The sequence below is a fragment of the Lithobates pipiens genome, unplaced genomic scaffold (genome assembly GCF_037356315.1).
Source record: "Lithobates pipiens isolate NorthernLeopardFrog02 unplaced genomic scaffold, aLitPip1_a1.2 Scaffold_17, whole genome shotgun sequence".
Lineage (NCBI taxonomy): Eukaryota > Metazoa > Chordata > Amphibia > Anura > Ranidae > Lithobates > Lithobates pipiens.
In genome coordinates, this window is record NW_027507755.1 from 7,567,591 (window position 1) to 7,594,258 (window position 26,668).

At 46.1% G+C, this 26,668-nt stretch overlaps 1 protein-coding gene across 1 annotated transcript in view; it reads right to left on the bottom strand.

Annotated features, from left to right (window-relative positions):
• Positions 1-13,758: 13,758 nt before the first annotated feature.
• The window catches only part of PANX1 (pannexin 1), a 100,066-nt gene continuing 87,156 nt past the window's right edge, over positions 13,759-26,668 (bottom strand). Inside the window, exons 4-5 of the mRNA XM_077484970.1 lie at positions 22,668-23,326; positions 13,759-16,565 (exon numbers count right to left, since the gene is read on the bottom strand). Of these exons, the coding sequence (XP_077341096.1) occupies positions 16,486-16,565; positions 22,668-23,326 (739 nt within the window). The 3' untranslated portion in view covers positions 13,759-16,485. The remainder of the gene's footprint in view (positions 16,566-22,667; positions 23,327-26,668) is intronic.

Below are 26,668 nucleotides of genomic sequence, written 5' to 3' on the forward strand. Positions count from 1 at the left end.
TGCTTTTTAAATTGGTGACCTTTTGACCTGTACAAAATCACGGCAAAAACGTGGTAAAATCGCACGACTTTCTGCCTGAAAACGCTACACTCAGGTGTAAATGGGGCCTCATTGTTAGTAAATTATTAGTAAATCAACCCACTTGTGCTGTGAGATGTACAATTGCTTACTGGGCATTTAAACCCCTTGCTGCCCAGGCCAATTTTCATCTTTCAGCACTGTCACTCTTTGAATGACAATTGCACGGTCATGCAACACTGTACCCAAATTTAATTTTTATCAATTTTTTTTTCACACAAATAGAGCTTTACTTTGCTGGGTTTTAATCACTGCCGTTTAAAAAAAAAAAAAAAAAAATTTGAAAACCAAAAAAAGTTTGTTTGTTATAAAATTTTGCAAATGGGCAATTTTTCTCCTTCAATGATGTGCGCTGATAGACATCAATAGGCAGCACTAGCGGGCACAGATGAGGCAGCAGCGGCTTTAGCTGTTCAGGACCGATGTCCCTCTGACAGAAGCCGGTGTTTGGCTTTTCTTTTTTCTCCTCACGCTGTCAGCACGAGGAGAAAAAAAAAAAAGCCGATTACCGATCTTCTTTTTCATCACGTGATCAACTGTCATTGGCTGACAGCTGATAACATGGTAAAGGGCAGCTGACCTCATTGACTCGGTGATTACAGAGCACATGGGGCCCGCAAGCAGCACATGCACCATGAATGCCCTCCTGGCACTTAAGGCCTGCGCTGTAGCCATCTTTCTGCTATATCGTGGACGGGAGGTGGTTAAAGAGGAGATACACCTCCCTCACAGAAAAAATGTAAGTAAGCAGCTACAAATACTGTAGCTGCTGACTTTTAATATATAGACACTTACCTGTCCAGGGTTCCCGCAATGTCAGCAACCCAGCCGATTTTCAGTTCAGCTCTCGGATGCTGCTGCCACCATTCACCATTCATGGCCAGTTCCCTACCATGCTGCGCTTTTGTACTGGCCTGGCAGCAGAGGAAGAGGGCCAAATTTCGAAGGGAAGGTGCCATCTCCCATATGTGGGGAAGGGTACCTGTCAAAAACAGGTAACCTTTCTCCCCTCTGCCATTGAAATGTGCCAAATGTGGCACCGGGGAGGAAGGGAGGAAGCATATAAGTGGGAGGTTCCACTTTTGGGTGGAACTCTGCTTTAAGAAATGTATAATTGGGGGGATAAGACTAGAAAATAAAGTCCCTTTGAGGCTGGAGCCAGTTCACACATCTCCAGAGCGGTTCTGGTGTGAAATGCACAGGAGTCCTGTGCATCTTTTGGTCAGTTTCAGCCAAAAAAAAATTCAGACTGAAATCGGACATGAACCGGTGAATGCAGACACGCCGGACCCCCTGCTGTGAGCCGCGCCATGCTCAAGTGTGAACCCAGCCTAAATCAGCCATACTTTTACTAGTAACATCAGGCAAGTTTGAAAAGTTAGGTACAGATTAATATAGCCTTCTTAGCGCCTGAGATTTGTCCAGCCCTGGATGTACTTGCTATATAATAGCCTTATATGGAATGAATAGACTACAAGCGATCAGAAGGAACCATCAATAACTGGCTAAGTGGACAGTCCTGGTAAAAATAAAGTATGCAATTAATTCTCACCAGCTCTGATCAGTAAATAAGAAGCTTACACATTATTTCCTTTCATTTGGACAGCATAGCCGCGATTCGATTTATGAAACAGCTTCTGATACTTAACTAGAAAATGAAGCAATTCTTCTCAAGGCTGATTTTGCAGAACAGAACATTGCTTAAAAAGGTTTTCCTGCAATATTTCACATTAATAGAAGCTGTATTTTGTTTTTCCTTTGGCACTGCTCAGTGGTGTTAACCATTTGCTTACTGGGCACTTAAACCCCCCTCCTATCCAGACCAATTTTCAGCGCCAATACACTTTGAATGATAATTGCGCGGTCATGCAACACTGTACCCAAATTACATTTTTATTATTTTTTTCCCCCGAAATAGAGCTTTCTTTTGGTGGTATTTGATCACTTGTGTGAAAAGACCGACAAAAAAAAAAAAAAGATATATTTTACTTTCTGCTATAAAGCACATCTAATAAAAAATGGAATTACGTACCGGTAATGTCCTTTTCCAGGAGTCTTTCAGGACAGCCACCTTTGAGAGACACTGGCTCCTCCCCTCTTAGGAAACACCGCCTTCATTTTCATGATTTAAGCCTCCTCCTCCCTTCGTTCCTCAGTTCTTCCAGAGTACCTCCGGCCAACTGGGGAGACACAAGAACACGTCAAATAAACAAACCTTTAAGTCTTACCTGACGGCCTCATGTAATGAGTTCCCGATGATCTGCAAAAAACTTGGGTGGGAACCGGTGCTGTCCTGAAAGACTCCTGGAAAAGGACATTACCGGTACGTAATTCCATTTTTCCCTAATCGTCTTTCAGGACAGCCACCTTTGAGAGGATAAGCGAGTACCCTGTCTTAGGGTGGGACCTACTGCTTGCAGCACCTTGTGACCAAAGGGCTTGGTCTTTGGCTGAGAGAAGATCCAATCTATAGTGCTTCACGAACGTAGAAAACTTGAACCACGTTGCGGCTCTACAGATCTGTTCAGGAGACACACCAGCCCACATTGTCTGCGGAGTTGCCGCTGTCCTGGCTGAGTGTGCTTTAATTCTAACTGGAGGCTTTAATACCCCAACCGCGCAAGTCTGCCCAATGGCTGACCTTAATCATCTGGTTAGCGTACGTCTAAAGGCTTTGGAACCCTTCCTAGCCCCTGGAAGTAACACCAAAGGTAAATCAGACTTCCTGAACTGGCTTTGTGTAACCAAAATAATGAAGGACACGTCCAAGAAGATGTGTTCCTGTTCGCTCACTGGTTTTGAACGAAAAATAGGCAGCATAATCTCTCGGACTCTCTGAGGATTAGAGACTACCATTAGGTAAAAAGGCCAGAATGATCTTAAAAACTGAATGGTCTGGAAAGGGAGTGCCTTAACAGAAAGGGTTTCGAGTTTACTCACTTTCCTTGCCGCAGTGATCGCCACAAAAAACACAGTTTTGAGAGTGATCAACCATAACCAGCCAGATTCCAATTGCTGAAAAAGGTTCCTTTGTGGGAACCTGTAAAACTAATGAGTGACCCCGACTGGGAAGGGGGCGACCAAAGGCTTGGTCTTTGCCTACTTAAGGCTCTAGGAACCTTACTATACCAAGGTCTGATGTTAGATGCCCTTCCAGGAATACGCTAAAAGCGAAAACCTGACTCTTCAATGTTTATGGGGCTAAACCTTTATCTGCCCCTGACTGCAGGAACTCTAGAACGGCTACAAGGCTGTGCACATTGAAGGAGTTCTCTGAGCATCAGCTGTTGAATCGTCTCCATACCTTCAAGAAAATGGTCTGAGTTTCTATTTACCTGCAATTCAGAAGAGTGGCTATTAAACAGTCTGAGACCTCTTTGCCCTTCAGCAATTCCTTCTCAGTAGCCAAGCTGCAAGAATCCACCTGGGGACCGCAGACTGGACCCTGGGAGAAGGGACACTCCTAGACCGGGAAAACCCGGGGGGGGGGTTCTACTGACAGGCCCTTCAGAATGGAGAACCACGGCCTCCTGGGCCCAAGAGGTGTGATTAGAAAATAGGTAGTAATCTCCACCTGAAAACTTCCCTGACCCTGCAGGAATCAGAACGGGAGGGGAGAAAGCATAGCACTTAGAGAAACCCTAACTCTGTGCTTTAGTGTGTCTGCTCCCGACCTCCCATCTCCCCTGTTCATGGAACAGGAGATGGCTTCCTTTGCATTTTCCCTTGAGAAAAAGAGAGGTCTATGCAAGGAATCCCCCAACTCTGGGTGATCCATTCGAAGAACCTCCTGCTTGAGAACCTGGTTGCTCTGAGGAAATCTAATATCAGGATTTGCTCTCCTTCAAGACAGATCACTGAAAAGACAGGATTTTAATATTCGGCCCATCTGAGGATGGCCTTCGCCAGGACCCATAAGGATCCGCTCCAGGAGTCCCCGTCCTGTCGACGCAAGCCACTGCCAAGGGATTGTTTCCATGACTCTTACATGAAGTCTCCAGAGAACTCTGAGAGGTCCTGAGAACCAGATCTACTGTTCTCAACTCCCTCCAATTTGAGGATCTCTTAGATTCCTTCCTGTACCAAACAGGAGTCTAGGTGTGTACCCCAACCTAAGCCGTTCGTATCGGTTGTAACCACCCTGGATACTGGGAAACTCCATTCTAGGTCTTGTAACAAACGTGCTCCCTTTCCCAAAGGGACCTCTTTACCTGAGTTGGAACCAAAGAGTCCCAAGACCCCTGACTGTGGTCCCAAAGCTTCAAGATGAATAGTTTACAGAGGACGGTAACATGACCCCATCCACTGAACTGCTAGGAGCGTGGCTGTCAGTAAACTCAACCTGCCTAACTGAGTTTTTGACAGTTGCCCTGGAGAAACAACAGTGCTCTGTCTATCTTCTGGATCTTCTCCAAGGAGGGAAGACCTTTTGTTCTGTTGAGCCCAGCACCTACCCCAGGAAGGTGACCCCCTGGTAAGGAATTTAAGTTGGGTTTCTCTAGGTTCAGAGGCCAACCCAGGCTCACTAACAGGTCTTTTGTTACCTGTTGATCCCAAATCGACTGCGTCAGAGAAGGTACAAACCGGAGAAGATCTTCAGGACACACGATCACCGAGACTCCCCTGAGACGCAGGAATGCCAGAACTTCTACCATCACTTTGGTGAAGATAGGAAGAGGAAAGGGATAGCCCAAAAGGGAAGTGCTTTGAACTGAATGTGTAGCACCCCTACAGAAGTTATCACTGCCAGCCTAAGGAAACGCTGGTGGTTCTCTGCAATGGGAATATGCAGGTATGCATCCATACTATCCATGCCCTGAAACAGTTTTGGTGGAAGAGGTGCCCTCACCCAGTGACCAAAACCAACGAAAGCCATCTGTAGGTGACTAAGACACACAGACGTTTCAGGTTCAGGATGAGCCTGAACTTTTTTCCCAAAGGCTTGTGAACCACAAAAATGTGAGAATAGGAACCCTTTCTATATATCCTGCTGGGACCTGTATTACCACTTCCTGTTCCTCTAACTCCTGAAGAGGAAAGAAGGGCACATTTTGGCAGCTCAGTGACAAGGAGTCTCAAAAGAGGAGAGTTCTGAAAACTCCAAACGGTAACCTCTTACGATGATCCCCAACACAAACTGATTGGAGGTGATCATCTCCCACTGGGGGAGGAAGGCCTCTTTTTTACTGCTCCCCATATTTCTTCTTAAGGGGAAAGGCCTTTTTCTTATCAGCCGTGCGATCTAGCCCTGCTTCAAGACCTGGCCCAAACAGCAGTAAACAGTAGCAGTAACAGCAGCCTCCTGTAAAAAAGATTCCAGAGCTTTGCTTTGGACGCCTTGTCCCCCTGCCATGCCTTGACCCCCTGCCATGTCTTCAGCCTTGAGGCCCTCCAGGCTGAGTTGGTCAGAGCCGAAGATCTTGCATACATTCGCCTGGATTGAATCGAAGCAGCGTATGCCAACACCTTAAGCAGCATGGGAAAGGAGGATAGAAAGTCTCCTCTGCCGTCATTGCTTCATGCATTAATCTGGCTAAGCCGACACTTCATATTATGAGCCACCACTGTGGCCGCTATGGCAGGCTTAGATATTTTCTTAAGAGAAAAAGCCCATGCATCCTTCAGAAGTGAGTCCATCATTTCAAACATAGGGTCTGAAAGCATTCCCATGTCCCTGAGGACAGGTCAGTATGCCTGGACGTCTGAAGAAAGGTAGTCTCTAACCTGGGAGATTCTACTCCAGACAAGAGCTTCCTCTTCCGCCCAAGAAAAAACCTTTGCTTTAATGCACCAGAAAAGAAAGGTTTTCCTTCGGGACCCCGCCATTCCTGATGGCATCGATCAAGACATCATGAACCGAGAACACCCGCTTCCCCCAGGTCCTAGTACATCTGATCGTGGGGTGACAATGCCTTCTTCCTAAAGTGGTATGAATAGCTCTCAAGAGCTTATCCACTTCATCCAGGGGGAAGTTTATATCGAGGGGTTCTTTTGGGTTCCCCACCCAAGCCCTCACCTTTATCAGATTCCCTTGGGAGTCTGAGACGGCACTGTCAACTTCTTCCTCAACTTCCTCTCTGGAACCCTCTAGACTCTCCCTTAACCTGCAGGAGGAACATCCATCGGGTTAGGTGGAACACTCTGCTGTGCTGGTGAAAGAGTGCTCTGGAGCTGAGGCCACTGGAACCTTCCCAGAAGCCGCCAGATATGCACCGTGTTCTGCTGCCTGTTTCCTGATGGCGCTCAAACAGGGACCTGAACCCTCTGAGGCCACTGGAACCTTAGGTTAAAGGTCTGACTGAGCTATCCGGTGCTTCAATACACTCTTTACCAAGTGCCTTTGAACCAGGGATTCCCCAAAGAGGCTCTATATGAAGGACGCTCCCTCCTAGAACCAAGGGGAGACTTGCTCATGTCCTTCAGAGACCTAGAGATAAAAGAGCAGCATAAAATCCTAAAAAAAAGAAACACCAGCACTACTTAAGAGGACCACCGGGAGTGCCCTCCCCTAGGATCAATCTCCATCTGGATCCCAGACGCACTGCCCTTCCCCCCCGACCACCTAGGGGGAAAAAACACCAGTGGAGCTACTGGTTGTAAGGTAAGGGAACCCCTCGCCAGGGCTTTTACCTTTGAGTGGCTGGTGCCGTTACTCCTGGAGCTCCCGAAGCCACTGCTTTGGACATTCTCCTGTTGAGGAAGAGTGGTACGAACGTGCCTCCAACAGCTACCTGTGCAACTGTAGAAAGAGAGGCTGCACCAGCCGAACGCTAGGTTCCCCTCCACGTGCCGCGTCCGGAACCGGAAGACGCGGATCCAACGAAGAGGTCCGCCCCCACCGGAATTGACGTCGCCCGCCAACCGGTCCGGCCTCTGGCTCCCAGCCGACTGGATACACAGGGGGGGCTTGGACGTCCTCGTTGCAGCGCCCCACTGGGCGAAACGCAGGGATGAACCTCCCCAAAAACTTCCTGCTTTCCCCAAGCGAAGATTGGAGTGCGTATATAGAAAAAGGTCAGTCAAAAGTTCAGCTTCCCCAGCCGACCGGACTGCCTGTTCCGTTAAAACACCCGCGGGTGAACGGACGGACGACCCTGTAAAACTTCCTGCTTTCCCCAAGCGAAGTTTAGGGTGTATAGACAGTACGAACGCTTCAGCTCCCCGCTGATCCGACTGTCAAGGGCCGACCGATAGACGGTCGGGTAACCGAGTGGGGCCGGGGCTCCGCTCGGATAGCTTCAGTCTCACCAACCGAATTCAGCTAAGGTTCCTTAGCGATGTCTCCCCACCGGAGGAAACACCATAACTGAGGAACGAAGGGAGGAGGAGGCTTAAATCATGAAAATGAAGGCGGTGTTTCCTAAGAGGGGAGGAGCCAGTGTCTCTCAAAGGTGGCTGTCCTGAAAGACGATTGGGGAAAAAATAAAAATCTAAATTCTGTATTCTGCTATATATTTTTGGTAAAAAAAAAAACCCTAAGCGTATATTCATTGGTTTACACAAAAGTTATAGAGTCTAGAAACTGGGATAGATTTATCTACTTTTGTTTATCATTTTTACTAGTAATGGCGGGGATCAGCGATTTTCTGCGGGATTGCAGCAGACAAATCTGACACCAAGACCCCTTTCACACTGAGCCCCCCGGATGTCAGCAGTAAAGCGGCGCTATTTTAACTGTAGTTTTAGCGGCGCTGTTCGGCCACTAGCGGGGGTGGCTTTAACCCCCCCTCTAGCGGCTGGAAAGGGGTTAAATCTTTCTGCAAAACGCAGCTGCACTTTGCTGGCGGTATTGTTTTCAAATTTGGGATGTAGGGCAATTACTTTTGGTGCCTTGGACCACATCATTCTTTATCATTGTTTTCAATGGGCAGGAGCAGTTGAGGATTGCTGTATTCACCGCTCCAAAGAAGCTGCTGGCAGGACTTTTTGTGATGCCCTGCCAGCGCAACGCTCCAGTGTGAAAACACTCTGGCTTTCACACTGGGTTTGCAGCTGAGGCTTTTTTCAGGCGCTATATAGGCACTATTTTTAGCTCTGTAGAGTCTGAAAAACGCCTCCAGTGTGAACGGGGTCTTAGTGACACTTTTTGGTGACCAGTGACACCAATACAGTGATCAGTGCTAAAAAATAAAATAAAAAATGCATTGCCCCTGTATAAATGACACTTGCAGGGAAGAGGTTAACATCAGGAGCAATCAAAGGGTTAACTGTGTTCCCTGGGTGTACTTTTACGGTGTGGGGCAGGAGTCTCAAACTGGCGGCCCTCCAGCTGTTGCAAAACTACAAGTTCCATGAGGCATTGCAAGGCTAAGAGTGAAGAGCATGACTCCCAAAGGCAGAGGCATGATGGGACTTGTAGTTTCGCAACAGCTGGAGGGCCCACCAGTTTGAGACCCCTGGACTGTGGGGGAAGGACTGACTAGAGGAAGAGAAACATCTGTGTTCCGGATTAGTAGGAATCAGATCTCTCTCTCTTCTGTGATAGAACAGTTGTCTGCCTTGTTTACATAGGCAGACCAACGCTCTATCTCTCCTATGAACAATCGGCGGGTCCCAGTGGGCACCAGCCCTGCTGATTGGCTCCCGCTGTGTCCAATCACTGTGGGAGTGTGGCTCCAGCGGTGCCCGCACACACACCCCCAGAGCCGAGGACAATTATGTACAGGTATGTGATTTTGCGCTTAAGTGATTTAAAAAAAAACAAAAAAACACATTAGAGTCGTGCATTCCTTAAAAAAACAAACAAAAAAAAACACGCAAATAAAAAAGTTGTATTTGCATACAGCACTAGTACCTGAATCAGTTTTTTTTTTCTTTTTAATCCCTTGGAGAGTTACACTGAGACTGGAAGAGGGAGAAGCAGCTATAGGGGGTTATCAGGCACTGCAAGTGCAGGGTGGACAGAACTGATGATTTATCAGTGAGTTGCTGCTGCTCCTTTGTCCAATCAGCAGTAGCGTTGCCACCACATCCCCCGAGCACATACGATTTACACAGGTTCTGTGGATGATTAACTGCTTGCCGACCAGCCGCCATAATTTTACTGCGGCAGGTTGGCACGATCCCGCAAACAGTTGTATCTATATGTCGGCTCGCGGGACCGGCGTAGCAGGAGCGTGCGCCCGCTGCACAGCGGTGGTGCCGATGCTCGTGGCCAATGGTCACGATGACCACTGGCCTCAAACAATCATGAGGGACAGAACACAGAAGTGTGTGTATGTGTGGGTAAACACACACATGCGTGTTCTGCTCTGAGAGGAGTGACAGATCGTGCGTTCCTATTAGCTAGGAACCACGATCCGTCACTTCCTCTAGTCAGTCCCCTCCCCCTTCAGTTAGCATCACCTCCCAGGGAACACAGTTAACCCCTTGATCGCCCCCTAGTGTTAACCCCCTTCACTGCCAGTGACATTTCTACAGTAATCAGTGCATTTTTAGAGCACTGATCGATGAATAAATGGCAATGGCCCCAAAAATGTGTCAAAAGTGTCCGATGTATTCGCCATAATGTCCTGATTCAGTCTGGAATAAGGTGCTGAAAGCGGTACAATTATTTTGCATGGAAATCTGGCGTTTTATTTTGTAGTCCTGTAATTCTTAGGAATAACGCTCTTAAATCTGTTCAAACCAGAGTCTAGCAGACATCCCGGGTATGATAAAGTTTATAATATAATAAAGAATAATAAAAAATATTCAATAATGTAATCAAATCCTAAAACACTGAAAAAGGGACACTTTTTGGTTGCTATGGACAATCTCCAAATTTCAGGCAGGAAAAAAACAGTATTTATAATATAAAAGTGCATGCAGGGCATTGCACAGACCACTAGGGACAAAGGGGGTGTGTATTTTTTAATACAGCACTGTAATCTGTAAGATTACAGTGCTGTGTGTGTTTTGTGTACTTTTACTTTTTTGAATTTGCCGCCGTTCTCCGCTCCCGTGTGCCGTAACGTCGCAGGGAACGGAGCTCGGCGGCATTCGGTACTGTGAATCGAGCGCAGGATGGCTCGATCACACAGCGCGGCAGACATCGCTGGATCCAGGGGACAAGGTGAGTAACTCTCCCTGTGTCCTCCCCTGCATCGAGCAAAGCGATCCCGAGTCTGGCTCGGGGTTACCGCTCCTGTAATTAAAATCCCAACCGAGCCAGACTCGGGATTACCGCTAGGGGGGTTAAATTTGCCTCACCCCTTTCTGACCACCACATCACAGTATACGTTGGCACGGGTGGGCAAAAGGGCGTACAGGTACGTCCCCTTTAAGTTGCGGCATAGTGGGTTTGCCCTGTGACTACAGGCCCCACAGACTTGATGTCCGCCAGCTGCCCGCGATCGTTTAACGGAGCGGAAGAACGGGGAGATGCATTTCCCCATTCTGCCTACTGCTCCCTGTCATCAGGAGCAGTGATCGCCATCATGTGTATAGTAGCCCATCCCACCCACAGTTAGAGTTACTCCCTAGGACACACTTAATCCCTTTATCGCCCCTGGTGGTTAACCCCATTCACTGCCAGTGTCATTTACACAGTAATCAGTGCTTTTTTATAGCACCGATCGCTGTATAAATGACAGTGGTTCCAAAATAGTGTCAAAGGTGTCCGACGTGTCTGCCATAATTTCCCAGTCCCACTAAAAATCGCAGATTGCCGCCATTACAAATAAACAAATAATAATAAAAATGCCATAAAACGATCCCCTATTTTGTAGACGCTATAACTTATGCATAAACCAATCAATATACATTTATTGTTTTTTTTTTACCAAAAATATGTTAAGGAATACATATCGGCCTAAAATGAGGAAAAATAATATTTTATATATATTTTTGGGGGATATTTATTATAGCAAAAAGTAAAAATGTGTTTTTTTTTCAAAATTGACACTTTTTTTTTTTGTTTATAGCGCAAAAAATAAAAACCGCAGAGGTGATCAAATGCCAGCAAAAGAAAGTTCTATTTGTGGGGAAAAAAGGACATCAATTTTATTTGGGTGCAACAACGCACGACCGCGCAAATTGTCAATTAAAGCGATGCAGTGCCGAAAAGCAAAAAGTGCTCTAGTCTGGAAGGGGGTAAATCCTTCTGAAGTGGTTAAAGGGATGAGCAACCCTAATCAGCAGGCTAAGGCAGGCCATAGAAGATGTGATTTTCTTTTCTGCAACCACAAACTGCGTTTCAGACATACTGCCCTTATTCAAGTCATAAATAAGGCCAGTTTGGCTGAATTGTTGAGACTTGTGGCTGTCATTTGTCACCCACCAATAAAAACAACACTGTAGAGTATACATCAAAGCGCTGGCTTTTCTTTGCTTTTATGAATGGTGTGGATGAGGCGTCAGCTGGCTCTGCCAAAGCACCGGCAAAATGGCGCATTACAATAGTTGGAGTTAGTAGCACCTACTTTTATGTATTTGAGCTTCCTTTTAAATGCCATTCCAAAGCCAATAAAAGGAGTCCCACTTCAGCTTGTAGCGATAAGAGTGACGCTTCTGCAGATTAATTCCTAACAGATATAAAATAATGGCAGGTAATTCCAACCTACTGTCTGTTTTGGGTGGAATTTGAAGGAATGAGTGTGTTATACATACACTATATTGGCAAAAATATTGGGCTGCCTCCCTTTACACACGCACATGAACTTTAATGACATCCCAGTCTTAGTTCGTAGGGTTCAATATTGAGTTGGCCCAACCTTTGCAGCTATAAGAGCTTCAACTCTTCTGGGAAGGCCGTCCACAAGGTTTAGGGGTGTGTCTATTGGAATGTTTGACCATTCTTCCAGAAGTGCATTTGTAAGGTCAGGCACTGATGTTGGATGAGAAGGCCTGGCTTGCAGTCTCCGCTCTAATTCACCCCAAAGGTGTTTATCGGGTTGAGGTCAGGACTTTGTGCAGGCCAGTAAAGTTCCTCCACCCCAAATTCACTCATCCATGTCTTTATGGACCTTGCTTTGTACACTGGTGCACAGTCAACAGGAAGGGGCCATCCCCAAAATATTCCCACAAAGTTGGGATCATGAAATTGTCCAAAATGTCTTGGTATGTTGACGACCTTAAGAGTTCCCTTCACTGGAACTAAGGGGCCAAGCCCAACCCCTGAAAAACAACCCCACACCATAATCTCCCCTCTACCAACCTTTATTCTTGGCATGATGCAGTCAGGCGAGTACCGTTCTCCTGGCAACCGCCAAACCCAGACATGTCCATCGGATTGCCAGAGAAGCACGAGTCGTCACTTCAGAGAACACGTCTCCACTGCTCTAGAGTCCAGTGGTGGAGCGCTTTACACAGCTGCAGCCGACACGTTGCATTGCACTTGGTGATGTAAAGCTCAGATGCAGCTGCTTGGCCATGGAAACCCGTTCCATGAAGATCTCTACGCACTGTTGTGCTAATTGAAGGTCTGTAGCTGTTGACTGTGCAAACAATTGGCAACTTCTGTGCACTTCAGCATGCGCTGGCTCCGCTCTATCATTTTATGTAGCCTACCACTTTGTGGCGGAGTTGCTGTTGTTCCCAGTTGCTTCCACTTTGTTATAATACCACTAACAGTTGACCGTGGAATATTTAATAGGAAGGAAATTTCACAGGTGGCCCTATTACGGCACAATGCTTGAATTCAATGAGCTCCTGAGAGCGACCCATTCTTTCACAAATGCTTGTAGAAGCCGTCTGCTGCATACTTAGGTGCTTGATTTTACACCCCTGAATCCAATGATTTGCAGGGGATGTCCCAATACTTTTGGAAATATTATATATACACACAAATATATATTTTCTTTTTTACAGGTGTGTGTGAGAATGTGTATATATATATATTATACACATATACATATACACATACACACACATTTATGAGGCACACCTAATCATCCTTCCTTCACCCACCATTCAGCTGCTGGCAGCAGAAGCAAAAAGAGAAAGAACACCTGGTACTAGTGGGTATGGAGAGGACTCCTTCCCTATGACAATGCTGAGCCAATCCCATTGCTTTCCAGTGGGGGAGCTCCTAGCCTAGTGTAAGCTATGACTTACAAAAAGAGGCTTCCAAACAGAATGGTGGGTTTCACTTTAAAGCGGAGTTCCGGACACTTTTTTTTTTTTTTTTTATTGACCCGAGCAAAATGCATAAAAAAAAAAATAAAAATAAAAATTATACAAGGTTAATAGTGGATGTTGCTAAAATATAAATGTAATACTCAAGTTTTTTTCCCTCCTGTTGTGGCTGTTGCCATCATGATTGTGGGCATGTGAAGCCCAATCGATATCTCTTCCTGTATTAGCTTTGGAGAGGTGCATGCTGGCTAACCAGCATGCACCTCTCGATCTCGTGCATGCATGATTCACTGGCCGTAGCGCAGATTGTTAAGTTACCATAACAATGGGCAGCGATGGAGGAAGGTCCCACCCCATTGTGGACAACATCACAGTACTGCCCACAGACAGCACAGGCAGGGGCAGTAGTAACCAGGAGTCACGCGGACCAGGAAGCGGCAGATTAGGAGGACTACATAGCAACAAGGCGATTCTGGGAAGTATAAAAAAATTTTTTTCTCCAAATGTTTTTTTTTTATAGGTTTACAGTCCGATTCTGAAAAAATACATTTCCAGGGTGGAACTCCGCTTTAAATCATTCACAGTTTTAGGAGTCAAGTTGTATTAACAGCAATGACAAGGAAATTTCAACCTCTGATTTTCTTTTACTACACTTTCTTTGTGTTAGGCCAGAATTGACGCCTGCAATAAAATAGAAGGAAAAACTGCAGAAATTACAATCCAATACAGTAAAAAGGTGTAGCACAGCTATCCAAGTACAAGATATTGCTAGTCTATACAATACTAATCACAAAGAAAAGGAAAGACAGAATAAAATATGTACAGTATGTAGTGATAGACGGCATATCAGGCTTGGCCACCATCCCCGTGGAGCAGAATTCCTTTCTTCAGTTATAAAGGAAACCATGGTTCCCTGCATAGGATTCTTCTGTATCCAGAGAGCAGCCAGGACATCAGAGGAAACGTCAGCATAAGATAAAGGAACATGAAAGAAGAGGACAGGAGGAGGATACAAAAAGGTGATATTCTGTAGTGACAGTTTCAGCCAAAGAAGTCAGTTACTTACATGCAAAAACCCCTTAAATAGGTTCTCAAGTTGAGATAAAAATATAAACATACATAGGAAGCCTGCACATAGCAGGGTGGACAGGACCACAGCAATGGCAAGACAATAGTTATTTCCTAAGTCCAGACATGGCCACTGGATGATGTAGAAGCATCTCAGCCTAATGTACAATTTGGCTGGTTGAGTTTGTGCCCACATGTCCATTGGAAGCTTCCAAATTGGAGGGAATAGTCTTTATTCTGCAACAGGCTTATGAGCACTTTAGAGCAAAGTCATCAAAGTGAGCGCACTTTACAAAGGGCCAGTGTCATCATCGGTGACCTCTGAGTGAAGGTAAGGCAGAGTGAGGACTACCATTTATCCATTGAATTCTCTTGGCCATTTTCAAAATTGTTATTACAACTGGATAACAAGCAGATATAAAAAAAAAAAAAAGCACCATTAAACCAGTTATAGGTTCATTAAAAAAGACTAAATGTATTAACATTCAGTTAGTACATGTACCGGAAGATTTCACAATATTAGCTTTGCAAAAATGTCCTGCAGAGCAGCATTTAGACCTTGGGGAAGGAGCCAGTTGGGGCCCTTGCTTTGCTCTGAGATGTAGGACCTCATCCGTGTTCTGGTGACTCCATAAGCGCAAACAAAAAAACTAACCATGCAGTAAACCCCCCCCCCCCCATGCAAGGGTAAAATGATTGTTAGCTCAAGGGGATGGAGAATAAGATATAATACTTACTGACGTTATCACGTGACTGTGATCCAGTGTGCCCTATCAAAGAGGCTTCAGGGTCTAGTCATATGGGGAAATGGTAAAGCAGGCCATAGGTGGCTGGATCGACTTGGGTACAGGCCTGCCCTCAGATGGTAAGAATCCCTGCAGAACCGGCCAAGATTCGAACCATCTATGGCCCACTTAAAGGAGTTGTAAAGGCAGAAGGTTTTTTTTATATCTTAATGCATTCTATCAGCTCGGGTGCCCCCTATAGCAAGCTGCTTGTTGCGGGAACAGGAAGGAGGGACCCAAGAAGAGGAGGATCTGGGCTGCTCTGTGCAAAACCAACTGCACTTAAAAGGTAAGTAGAACTTTTTTTTTTTTTTTTTTAATAAAAGACTTTACAATCACTTTAAGGCAAGTATTATACCTGGTTCCTCTACCCCTAGAACCAACAATCAGGTAACCTTTGCAGTGTAGGGTGGCCCCAATACAGATTATTATTATTATTATTATTAATATAATTCCCAAGCTGGGATTTAATGATGCAATCGCTAGCTGGGCTGAACCTGGATCAAGCTGAATTGCTTAAAGCTGTACTCTAGCGTTTGATATGCTTTATATAGTTTTTTTGGGCCAAGTTGGTCCAAGCCAACTCTGTCCCTCACTAACACGTGAGGCTGCTGAATGTGCGGTATATACTGTATGTAGCTGAGGCTACATACAGCATACCGCACTGTGTTCGACCTTCCTGTCTCATACCCCAAAACACAATATAGTATATCTGATCGCCGCTTTGCCCCTTTAGAAAAAGGGATGTATTCTAGCAATCAATACAAAGCCTCCTCTGAGTCAAAGGCAGGCTGATGATGGCTGAGCGCCACTCAGATACACTCTACTATGTTCCGGGTATGAGACAGGTAGTCCCGGCTTGAGCCTGGAACACAGCTACATACAGTATATACAGCACATTGACGTTAGTGAAGAACAGAGTTGGCTTAGACCAACTTGACCCAAACTATGTAAAGTGTATGAAAAGTTGGAGCTCAGCTTTAATAACAGTGTAGTAAGCAGAGCAGCCCAAGACCCGGCTATGCTGTTGGAGTGCCTAGATCACATGGTTGACTGAATTGAATTAAACTCCTTCAGCCATTAAACCAGTTCGTTCATACATACATGCATACATATTTTAGCTATGTGTTTCTAAAATGTGTTCACTAGCTCAGTCCATGGTTTCAAATAAATAGCAAGAATTCCTATAATGAATATAGGAATCAAGAGACAGCCAAATTGAAGGCTATACTGTGCATATTAAAAAAAAATAAAAAATCCATTGTCAATAGAAAATCTTAGCGTCTATATCTCAACCACATGATTTTGGAATCACGGTTACTGGTTCCAGTTCAGTTTAAGACCTTTACCCACTTAAAGGAATTGAAAGCTACAATTGAATTCCTGAGTAAGTCGTAATGAGTCTCTTCCAGTGTCAGTCTGATCCAGTGAATACTTCCAGTGGTTTTGTCACAAGGATGGTTGGCTGTAAACATTTCTACACTGTAGGGGCGTGCTCTTAGCAAGACGAATCAAGAAGCCTTTGTCGAACATTTTTGTCTTCTGCTGGGACCTTCACCCCATCGGATGTGGGAAGATCTGAAAGAAAAAGACAGACAATTCATCATTCTGGATGTCCCCCCCTATGGATGTGATTTAAACTGACCACAGACAGGAGCTCGGTGTGAAATCTCTCTGCACATACAGAGCCTTGCAAAAGTATTCACCCCCCCCCCCCCTTTTGGCATTTTTTGTGTTTTGTTGCCTCACAACCTGAAATTAACATGGATTGTTTGAGGGTTTGCATCATTTAATTTACAGAACATGCCCACAACTTTGAAGATTTTTTTTTTGTATTGGGAAGCAAACAAATAGGACAAAATAACAGAAAAGGTCAATGTGCATAACTATTCACCCCCTAAAGTCATTACTTTGTAGAGCCACCTTTTGTGGCTATCACAGCTCCAAGTCGCTTTGGATAAGTCTCTATGAGCTTGCCACATCTTACCACTGGAACTTTTGCCCATTTCTCCTTGCAAAACTGCTCCAGATCCTTCAAGTTGGATGGTTTGCACTTGTGAATAGCAATCTAAGTCTGACCACAGATTTTCTATTGGACTGAGGTCTGGGTTTTGACTAGGCCATTCCAACACATTTACATGTTTCCCCATAAACCACTCAAGTGTTGCTTTAGCAGTGTGTTTGGGGTCATTGTCCTGCTGGAAGGTGAACCTCCGTCCTAGCCTCAAATCACACAGAGCGACACAGAGTGGTACAGGTTTTGCTCAAGAATATCCCTTTATTTAGCACCATTCATCTTTCCCTCAACTCTGACCAGTTTCCCAGTCCCGACTGCTGGTAGTTCTTTGGGCGATGTGATGTGTTGAGTTTGCGCCAGACATAGCGTTTTCTTTGATGGCCAAAAAAGTAAAATTTTTGCCTCAGACCAGAGCACCATCCTCCATACATTTTGGGATTCTCCCACATGCCTTTTCGCAAACTCAAAACATGCCATTTTGTTTTTTGCTGAAAGTAATGGCTTTCTTCTGGCCACTCTGCCAAAAAGCATATGGCTTATTGTCGTCCTATGTACAGATACTCCAGTCTCTGCTTTGGAACTCTGCAGCTCCTCCAGGTTTACCTTAGGTCTCTGTGCTTCCTCTCTGATTAATTCCCTTTTTGCCCGGTCCGTGAGTTTTCGTGTGCGGCCGTCTCTTGGCAGGTTTGCTGTTGTGCCATGTTCTTTCCATTTGGTTATGATTTGATGGTGCTCCTAGGGATCAAAGATTTGGATTTTTTTTATAACCTAACTCCGACTTGTACTTCTCAACAACAGTGTCCCTTATTTGTTTGGAGAGTTCTTTGGTCTTCATTGCAGTGTTTGGTTAAAGGTGCCTCTTGCTTAGGTGTTGCAGCCTCTGGGGCCTTTCAAAAAGGTGTGTATATGTAATGGCAGATCATGTGACACTTAGATTGCACACAGGTTGACATAATTTCATTAATTTTGTGACTTCTGAAGGTAATTGGTTGCACCCAAGCTTGTTATGGGCTTCATAACAAAGGGGGGTGAATACATACGCACATGCCAATTATCAGTTTTTTTATTTCTAAAAAATAGTCTTATGTATATATTTTTCTAAATGTACTTCCCCAACGTAGATTATTGTGTTCCATCACGTATAATTCAGATTAAAAAAAACATTGAACTAAAGCCTGTAATTTAAAAAAAAAAATAGGTAAAAAGCCAAGGGGTGAATACTTTTGCAAGGCACTGTAAATACACAGAGATGACACACTAATTGGAAGATCTGTTCCCTATTCTGTGAAGCAAAGTTAATGTCTCGTAATCACACAGATTTGTTCATAAGGAGTCCCATAAGAGTCCATTCACACAAGAGCAACTTTGGATCCGACTTGAAGTCGTCCCAAGTTGCCTCAAGTAGCGCAACATGATAAATTCAATGTAATTGAATGAGAGCCATCTTAATGTACACTACAGAAGTTTCTCCGACTTCAGAAAAGGTTCCTGTACTACTTAAAACCGACTTCTAAGCAACTTGTACCCATTGATTTCAATGGAAGTTGCCTCCAAGTCGGATCCCCCGTCTTAAGAGCCCATTCACACAGGGGCAACACGACTTGTAGGCGACTTGAGTCAGGCAACTTGGACACGACTTGAGTTAAGATCACAGCGCGACTTGGGACGACTTCAAAACGACTTGTGATGACTTCAAGCGCGACTTGGGACGACTTACAAGTCGCCCCAGGCCAGGCGACTTTTGCCGAGGCCAAGCAGAGAATGAGCTCAAGGGGGAACTCCACGGCAAATTTCTGAAAAAAAATTGGCGTGGGTTCCCCCTCCGAGAGCATACCAGGCCCTTAGGTCTGGTATGGATTCCAAGGGGAACCCCCTACGCCGAAAAAACGGCGTGGGGGCCCCCCCCGATCCACACCAGACCCTTATCCGAGCACGCTACCCGGCCGGCCAGGAAAGGGGGTGGGGACGAGCGGGCGGCCCCCCCCCTCCTGAGCCGTACCAGGCCGCGTGCCCTCAACATGGGGGGTGCCTTGGGGGAGGGGGGGCGTGTGGCCCCCCCACCCCAAAGCACCTTGTCCCCATGTCGATGAGGACAAGGGCCTCTTCCCGACAACCCTGGCCGTTGGTTGTCGGGGTCTGCGGGCGGGGGGCTTATCGGAATCCGGGAGCCCCCTTTAATAAGGGGGCCCCCGGATACCGGCCCCCCACCCTATGTGAATGAGTATGGGGTACAATGTACCCCTACCCATTCACCTGTGGAAAAAAAGTACAAAAAAAAACACAACACAGGGAAAAAATATTTTATTGCACAGCTCCGGGGGTCTTCCGTCTTCGGGGGTCTTCTCGCCGGACTCCTCCGCTATCTTCTTGTAGCTCTTTTGCTAGCGGAGGAGTCCGGCTTTCTTCCTCCCCGCCGCCGGCCTCTTCTCCCGACTTCGGGGGTCTTGTCCCCCTCTTCGGTTCTTCTGCCGGGCCACCGCGCCTTCTTATAGCTCTTTTGCAGGCGGTGGCCCGGTCTTCTGTCGTCGCCGCCTTCCGTTCTTCTTCTTCTTCTTCTCCAGGAGATGTTGACACGACGCTCTCTCCGGCCACAATGCCAGGGACGCGCTCCGCTGCCACTTATATAGGGACAATGGGGTGGTGTCACATGGGTTGATGTCACATGGTGACCCCGCCCCCTTACCATGTGACATCAACCCATGTGACACCGCCCTATTGTCCCTATATAAGTGGCAGCGGAGCGCGTCCCTGGCATTGTGGCCGGAGAGAGCGTTGTAGAAGAAGAAGAAGAAGAAGAAGAAGAAGAAGAAGAAGAAGAAGAAGAAGAAGAAGAAGAAGAAGAAGAAGAAGAAGAAGAAGAAGAAGAAGAAGAAGAAGAAGAAGAAGAAGAAGAAGAAGAAGAAGAACGGAAGGCGGCGACAGAAGACCGGGCCACCGCCTGCAAAAGAGCTATAAGAAGGCGCGGTGGCCCGGCAGAAGAACCGAAGAGGGGGACAAGACCCCCGAAGTCGGGAGAAGAGGTCGGCGGCGAGGAAGAAAGCCGGACTCCTCCGCTAGCAAAAGAGCTACAAGAAGATAGCGGAGGAGTCCGGCGAGAAGACCCCCGAAGACGGAAGACCCCCGGAGCTGTGCAATAAAATATTTTTTCCCTGTGTTGTGTTTTTTTTTGTACTTTTTTTCCACAGGTGAATGGGTAGGGGTACATTGTACCCCATACTCATTCACATAGGGTGGGGGGCCGGTATCCGGGGGCCCCCTTATTAAAGGGGGCTCCCGGATTCCGATAAGCCCCCCGCCCGCAGACCCCGACAACCAACGGCCAGGGTTGTCGGGAAGAGGCCCTTGTCCTCATCGACATGGGGACAAGGTGCTTTGGGGTGGGGGGGCCGCACGCCCCCCCTCCCCCAAGGCACCCCCCCATGTTGAGGGCACGCGGCCTGGTACGGCTCAGGAGGGGGGGGGGCGCCCGCTCGTCCCCACCCCCTTTCCTGGCCGGCCGGGTAGCGTGCTCGGATAAGGGTCTGGTGTGGATCTGGGGGGACCCCCACGCCGTTTTTTCGGCGTAGGGGGTTCCCCTTGGAATCCATATCAGACCTAAGGGCCTGGTATGCTCTCGGAGGGGGAACCCACGCCAAATTTTTTTCAGAAATTTGCCGTGGAGTTCCCTCTTGAGAGCTGATAATTCTGTCAAAGTCGCCTCCGTATAGACGGAGATCCGACTTGGAGGCGATCTCCATTGAAATCAATGGGTACCGGTCGCCTACAAGTCGGATAGAAGTAGTACAGGAACCTTTTCTGAAGTCGGAGCGACTTCAGTAGTGTGCATTAAGACGGCTCTCATTCACTTACATTGCTTTTTAAATGTTGTCCGACCTGAGGCGACCTGAGGCGACTAGGTGCGACCTGAAGTCGGATCAGGAGTTGCCCCTGTGTGAATGGGCTCTAACTGAAGCAACTTGCCAGGAAGTAAAAATAGTTTTCTAGGCAAACTCCTCCCTCCCACAGAGCTGATTATTATGTGATTGACCACTGGCAAAGTCCCTTGTCCTGGAGCCAACTTCAAGTTGCCTTCTAAGTTGCCTCAAGTTGTGCTGTGATTCATACTCAAGTCGTGTCCAAGTTGCCTCCCAAAGTCTCGCTGGAAGTCATGTTGCCCCTGTGTGAATGGAGTCTAAAGGTTACAATTTCTTGTGCAATCATTTTTATTAAAGTGGTTGTAAAGGCTCAAGGTTTTTTACTTTCATGCATTCTATACAAGAAAGAAAAAAAACCTTCTGTAGGCAGAATTCCTCCCAGCCTCCCCCCGGAACCACCGGGGAGGGGGGAAAGAAGGACCCAAGCTGCTCTGTTCAAAACCATTTTTGTTTTGTTTTTTAAACAAAAATTGCTTTTACCATCACTTCAAGCATTTCAGGCAATACAACAGAAAGAAGGTGGGGAAACAATAAAATAAAGTACAAAAACCATCAAGTTTCATATTTAGGCTAAAAGGATGCAGTGTTTCTGGATTAAGTAGGAAATATTGTATTAAACCAATTAAATCGTCAATAAAAAAAAGGAAAAGAAAGAAAAAAAAAAAAACAAGGAGGAGATTAAAAGTTGCATTTCATTGGAGAATTGACCACTTCAAAAGGCCAGACCTATTTCTGACTTGTTGTTTACAAGTTAAAATCTTTTGCTAGAAAATTACTTAGAACTCCCAAACATTATATATAATTTTATAGCGGAGGCCCTAGAGAATAAAATGGCGGCTGTTGCAATATTTTGTGTCACACCGTATTTGAACAATGGTCTTTCAAACTAATTTTTTTTGCAAACAATACGCTTCAATTAATAAAAAACAAAAAACTAAACAGTAAAGTTAGCCCAGTTCTTTAGTACGATGTGAAAGATGATGTTACACTGAGTAAATAGATACCCCAACATGTCACGCTTTAATAGTGCACATGCTCGTGGAACGGCAACAACTATGGTACTTAAAAATCTCCATAGGTAACGCTTTAAAAAATGTTAACCGTTACCAGGTTGGAGTTACAGAGATCTTGCACTAGAATTATTACTTTAACGATCAAGGCGATACCTCACATGTGTGATTTGAACACGGTTTACATTTGCAGGCGTGACTTGCGTATGTGCTTTCTTTGGCGTGCGACTGTCCCTTTAAAAAATGTTTTCCTGAACACTTTTATTGCGGTCACCAGGAATGTAAATATCCCTTGTGACAGTAATAGGCAGTGACAGGTACTCTTTATGGAGAGATCGGGGGAACCCAAACCCTTCCTTTGCACTTCAAAGTATTCAAAACGCCAAAATCTGAATTTTTGAATACTGTGGATATTTAAAATCTGCCACCATTGGCTGCTGAGTAAACCAGAAGCGACATTGTGATGTCACTTCCAAGTTGCTACATTGGAGACCCGATCAAAGCCGAACCCGGCTTTGTTCCGAACTCCAGCCGGTTGGCGATAGCAGGTTGATGCCCGTAAGTGCAAGCATCAGCCCGATACGATCACTTCAGCAAAATTACATATAGGTAGTGTCTCGGATTCAAATGAATTACACAGATCACTCATGTAAAACCTTTCATTTAAAGTTGTTCCTGAAATATTATGAACATGAATGAATTCATTTTTACAAAAAACAAACAGTACTCTATATATTACCTTTCAGTTCTGTAGAGTTTTTTCCTGCAGGAGGTAAAGCTCCAGTTTTAAATGCGGCTTTTTTGCCATCAACCGTGTCTGTCTTCACAGTTCCTAGCGATGTCAGGAGCTGCATAGTATCAAAGTCTTCTCCTGTACCCTTCAGATTTTCCAGCACTTTGAGATACTTGTAGGACTTCAGCTCACTGACATTCTCCTCCAAGAATAGTAGGAATAGGCTGAGGTCATCATAGTTTTTGGAGGGACACTGATAGACACTGAAGGTAGGGAGCAACTCGTACACTGTGAGAACGTTGGACCTTTTCCTAAATGGAACCAGCATGGTGTACACCACAACGGGCATCATTAAAGAATAAACAATCAGGTTGATATAACTGAGCAACCGGAAGACCCCCACCGCAATCAACTTGCATTGTATTAAGGAGGGCAACGAGGTGTCGTTTTTTAAAATGCCAGTTCGGATGTTGCAGCTGAATTCATCGGTCAAAGAAAAAAGGCTGATGTAATAGCCGAGGTAGATACAAGCTAGCAGGATAATTGTCAATGTCAGAGAGCGACAGATGAGGTACTTGATTATTAGGTGATAAGAGCTCTTCTTCGTCTTGAGATACTGCTCGACAAATGGGTATTTGAAGTGGCTTTCTGAAATCTCCCACGCGCTGTAAAAAATAGAATCACAAAAAGTAAGAAACTGTCAGATTGAAGCAGCACGAGCCGGCTTAAAAAGAAATAAAATAAAAATAAAATAAAACAGCAACTAGGTGTTCTGGTAGTTTAAAAAGTTTCTGTAACCTGTAAACAAATAGGATTTTTGTACTCACCATAAAATACTTTTCTCTGAAGTTCACTGACTGACACAGCTCCATTATTCTTGACCAGAGGGTTGTTACGCCACCTTCAGGAGAGGAGTAGGCATGTTATACATGTGAAAAAAAAGAACTTTACAGTTCCGCCCAGGGGGCGGTCCCTCCAGTAACAACCCCTCAGCCTGCTTCCTTCAGCTCAGTACATCAACAAGCAGTAGAACGTAAACCAATAGAAGGGTGCTGTGTCAGTCAGTGAACTTCAGAGAAAGGGATTTTCCGGTGAGTACAAAAATCCTATTTTCTCTTTCATTCACTGACTGACACAGCTCCATTATTCTTGACCATAGGGACGTCCTCAAGCAGTGTCATAGGATGGGAACAGCATAAAAAAACTTCACCCACAACCAGAAGTGCTCCCTAACAAGGGAGTCCCCACCTTATCTAGCAGCATCTGAACTTGCGGTCAACAATGCAACAGTGCATTATACTCAAAAGTAACTGTATTTCTTTTAAAAAACAGGAAAAAAAAGTAAAAAAAAAAAGAAGTGCAGAATTGCAACATTACACGGCCGCCTGCAAAACTTTGCGGCCAAAGCAGGCATCAGACGATGCGCTTACATCCACTTTGTAGAATTTGGTAAGTGTGAACGGATGACCAAGTTGCCACCTTACACACTTGAGCGACTGGTGCTTTATGTCGGAAAAGCCCAAGAAGTACCAATACCCCCGGTGGAATGGGCTCTATCGGAAAAGAGGGGCACCTGCCCCTTCAAGGCGTAGGCCTGTACCACACTCTGTCTAATCCACATAAAAATGGTGTCCGACGAGTCCGCCATACCTTTTTTCGGACCAGCTACCGAAACGAACAGAGAGTCTGAATTCCAAAACGGAGCCATGGTATACAAATACACCCTTAGCGCTCGGACCACATCCAGGGAATGAAGGGCCACCTCCTTAGGGTGTGTCGGTTTAGGACACAAAGATGGCAACACAATGTCTTCATTGATGTGAAACGTCAAAATCACCTTCAGCAGAAAAGGAAGGTTGTGGACGCAACACCACCTTATCCTTATGGATAACCCATTGGGCGACTTGCAAGACAAGGCCACCAGTTCCGAAACCCTCCTGGCCCATGTAATGGCCACTAGAAAGACCACTTTCTGGGAAAGAGTCAACAAGGGAATTTCCCTGATGTTCTCAAACGGCGGTTTCTGAAGCGATGATAGCACCATGTTCAGATCCCACGGGGGTAAAGGTGGACGCACCAGAGGAACTACATGCCGGACCCCTTGAATAAAAGTGCTCACTAAAGAATGAGATGCCAGGGGTCGTTGGAAAAGACAGCCAAGGCTGATATTTGTCCCTTAATGTTGCTTAAGGCCAATTTCTGGTCTACACCTCGCTGTAGAAACAGCAGGATCCTGGTTACAGGAAATTGTGCACAGATGCCACCCTTTCTCCTCACACATGGAGATGTAGGCCTTCCAGGTTCGATGGTATATCTTCCGAGAAGAAGATTTCTGTACCCTCAACATAGTTGAAATCACAGAGTCCGACAGGCCTCGGTTCCTTAGCACCTGGCTCTCAACAGCCATGCCGTTAAAACCAGCGATGGTAGAGCAGGATGGAGAATCGGACCTTGAGACAGAAGGTCTTCTCGCATCGGTAGTTGCCAGGGAGCGTCCGCAACCAGGCGCACTAGGTACCAGGGGCGCCGAGGCCAATCAGGGCCGATCAATATTAATGGAATCCCCTTGGTCTCCACTCTTCGGAGCAGGCGTGGTAGTAGCTTCAGCGGAGGAAAGGCGTAGATCAGTCGATACTGACCCCATGAAGCCACCAGAGCATCTGACGCATCTGCCCAAGGATTTCTTGCCCTGGATACGAATCTCGGCACCTTCCGATTGAGACAGGAAGCCAGGAGATCCACGTCTCAATACCTCCTGGGTCCAGCATCTGGCGACTTAGGTAGTCCGCCAGCCAGTTATCCACTCCCGTGATGTAAATGTCCGACAGGGCCGGTACATTGCGCTCTGCCCACTGAAGGATGTGAGCGACCTCCCGTGCTGCAGCCACGCTTCTTGTTCCTCCTTGATGGTTGACATATGCCACTGCCGTGGTGTTGTCTGACTGGATCCTCATCGGATGCCCTCGTAGTCTCAACGACCATGTGGAGAGGCTTAGCCTGATCACTCGAAACTCTAGCACATTGATCGGCAACTTGGATTCCTCCCCCAACCAGAGGCCCTGGGTCGACTATACTCCCAGTACTCGACCCCAGCCGGACAGGCTGGTGTCCGTTGTGATCACTATCCAATGTGGAGGTAGGAACGACTTCCTGGACCGAAGTGCCGGGGACCTCAGCCACCAGAGCAGGGAGTCTCTGACTAACTGCCTCACCCGAATCTGCCGATCCAGGGATAACCGAGATTTGTCCCATTTTGTCAAGATCTCCTTCTGCAAGACTCTGGTGTGAAACTGGGTGTACGGTACCACCTCGAAAGGAGGCCACCATGAGCCCCAGGACTCGCATGCAAAAGTGCAGTGACGACCACCTGCAGTTCATCAATAGTTTTACCACGGTTCTGAGAGTCTGCAGCTTGTCTGAAGGGAGAAACACTCTTGCTTCCATGGAGTCCAGCAGTAGGTATGAGCGCCGACTTCTTTAGGTTCAACAGCCACCCAAACTCCTGCAGGGTTTGTATGGTGATCACCACATCCTCCTTTTATTCTGAGACGGAAGATGCTCTCAGGAGGAGATCGTCTAGATAACATATGATCGTGATCCCGCGTTGTCGCAACAACGCCAAAATTGGAGCCAATACCTTGGTAAAGGTGAAGATATTTGCCAGCACACCATGGACGACACAAGTAGCGTCCAAATGGGCAATTTATTGCATGATCACAACGCGATAGTGCAACGTTTCGGAGCTGTGCAGGGCCCCTTCGTCAGGCATGTGATGTGTGTAGAGTGACAGTGAAAAACATTTAAAGAGCCATCAACCAATCAGAAAACAGAAAAAAGGACAAAAAATAAAAAATAAATAAAAACCAAGCTCCTCCCAACCCCCCCGAGTGATAGAACGTCACAAATCCCACCAAAACGGTTAAATATTTAGGGTACATGAGCACAAATCACAATATAAATGTATATGCCAAAGCAAGGGTTAATATGATAATATACTTTAAGTGCCA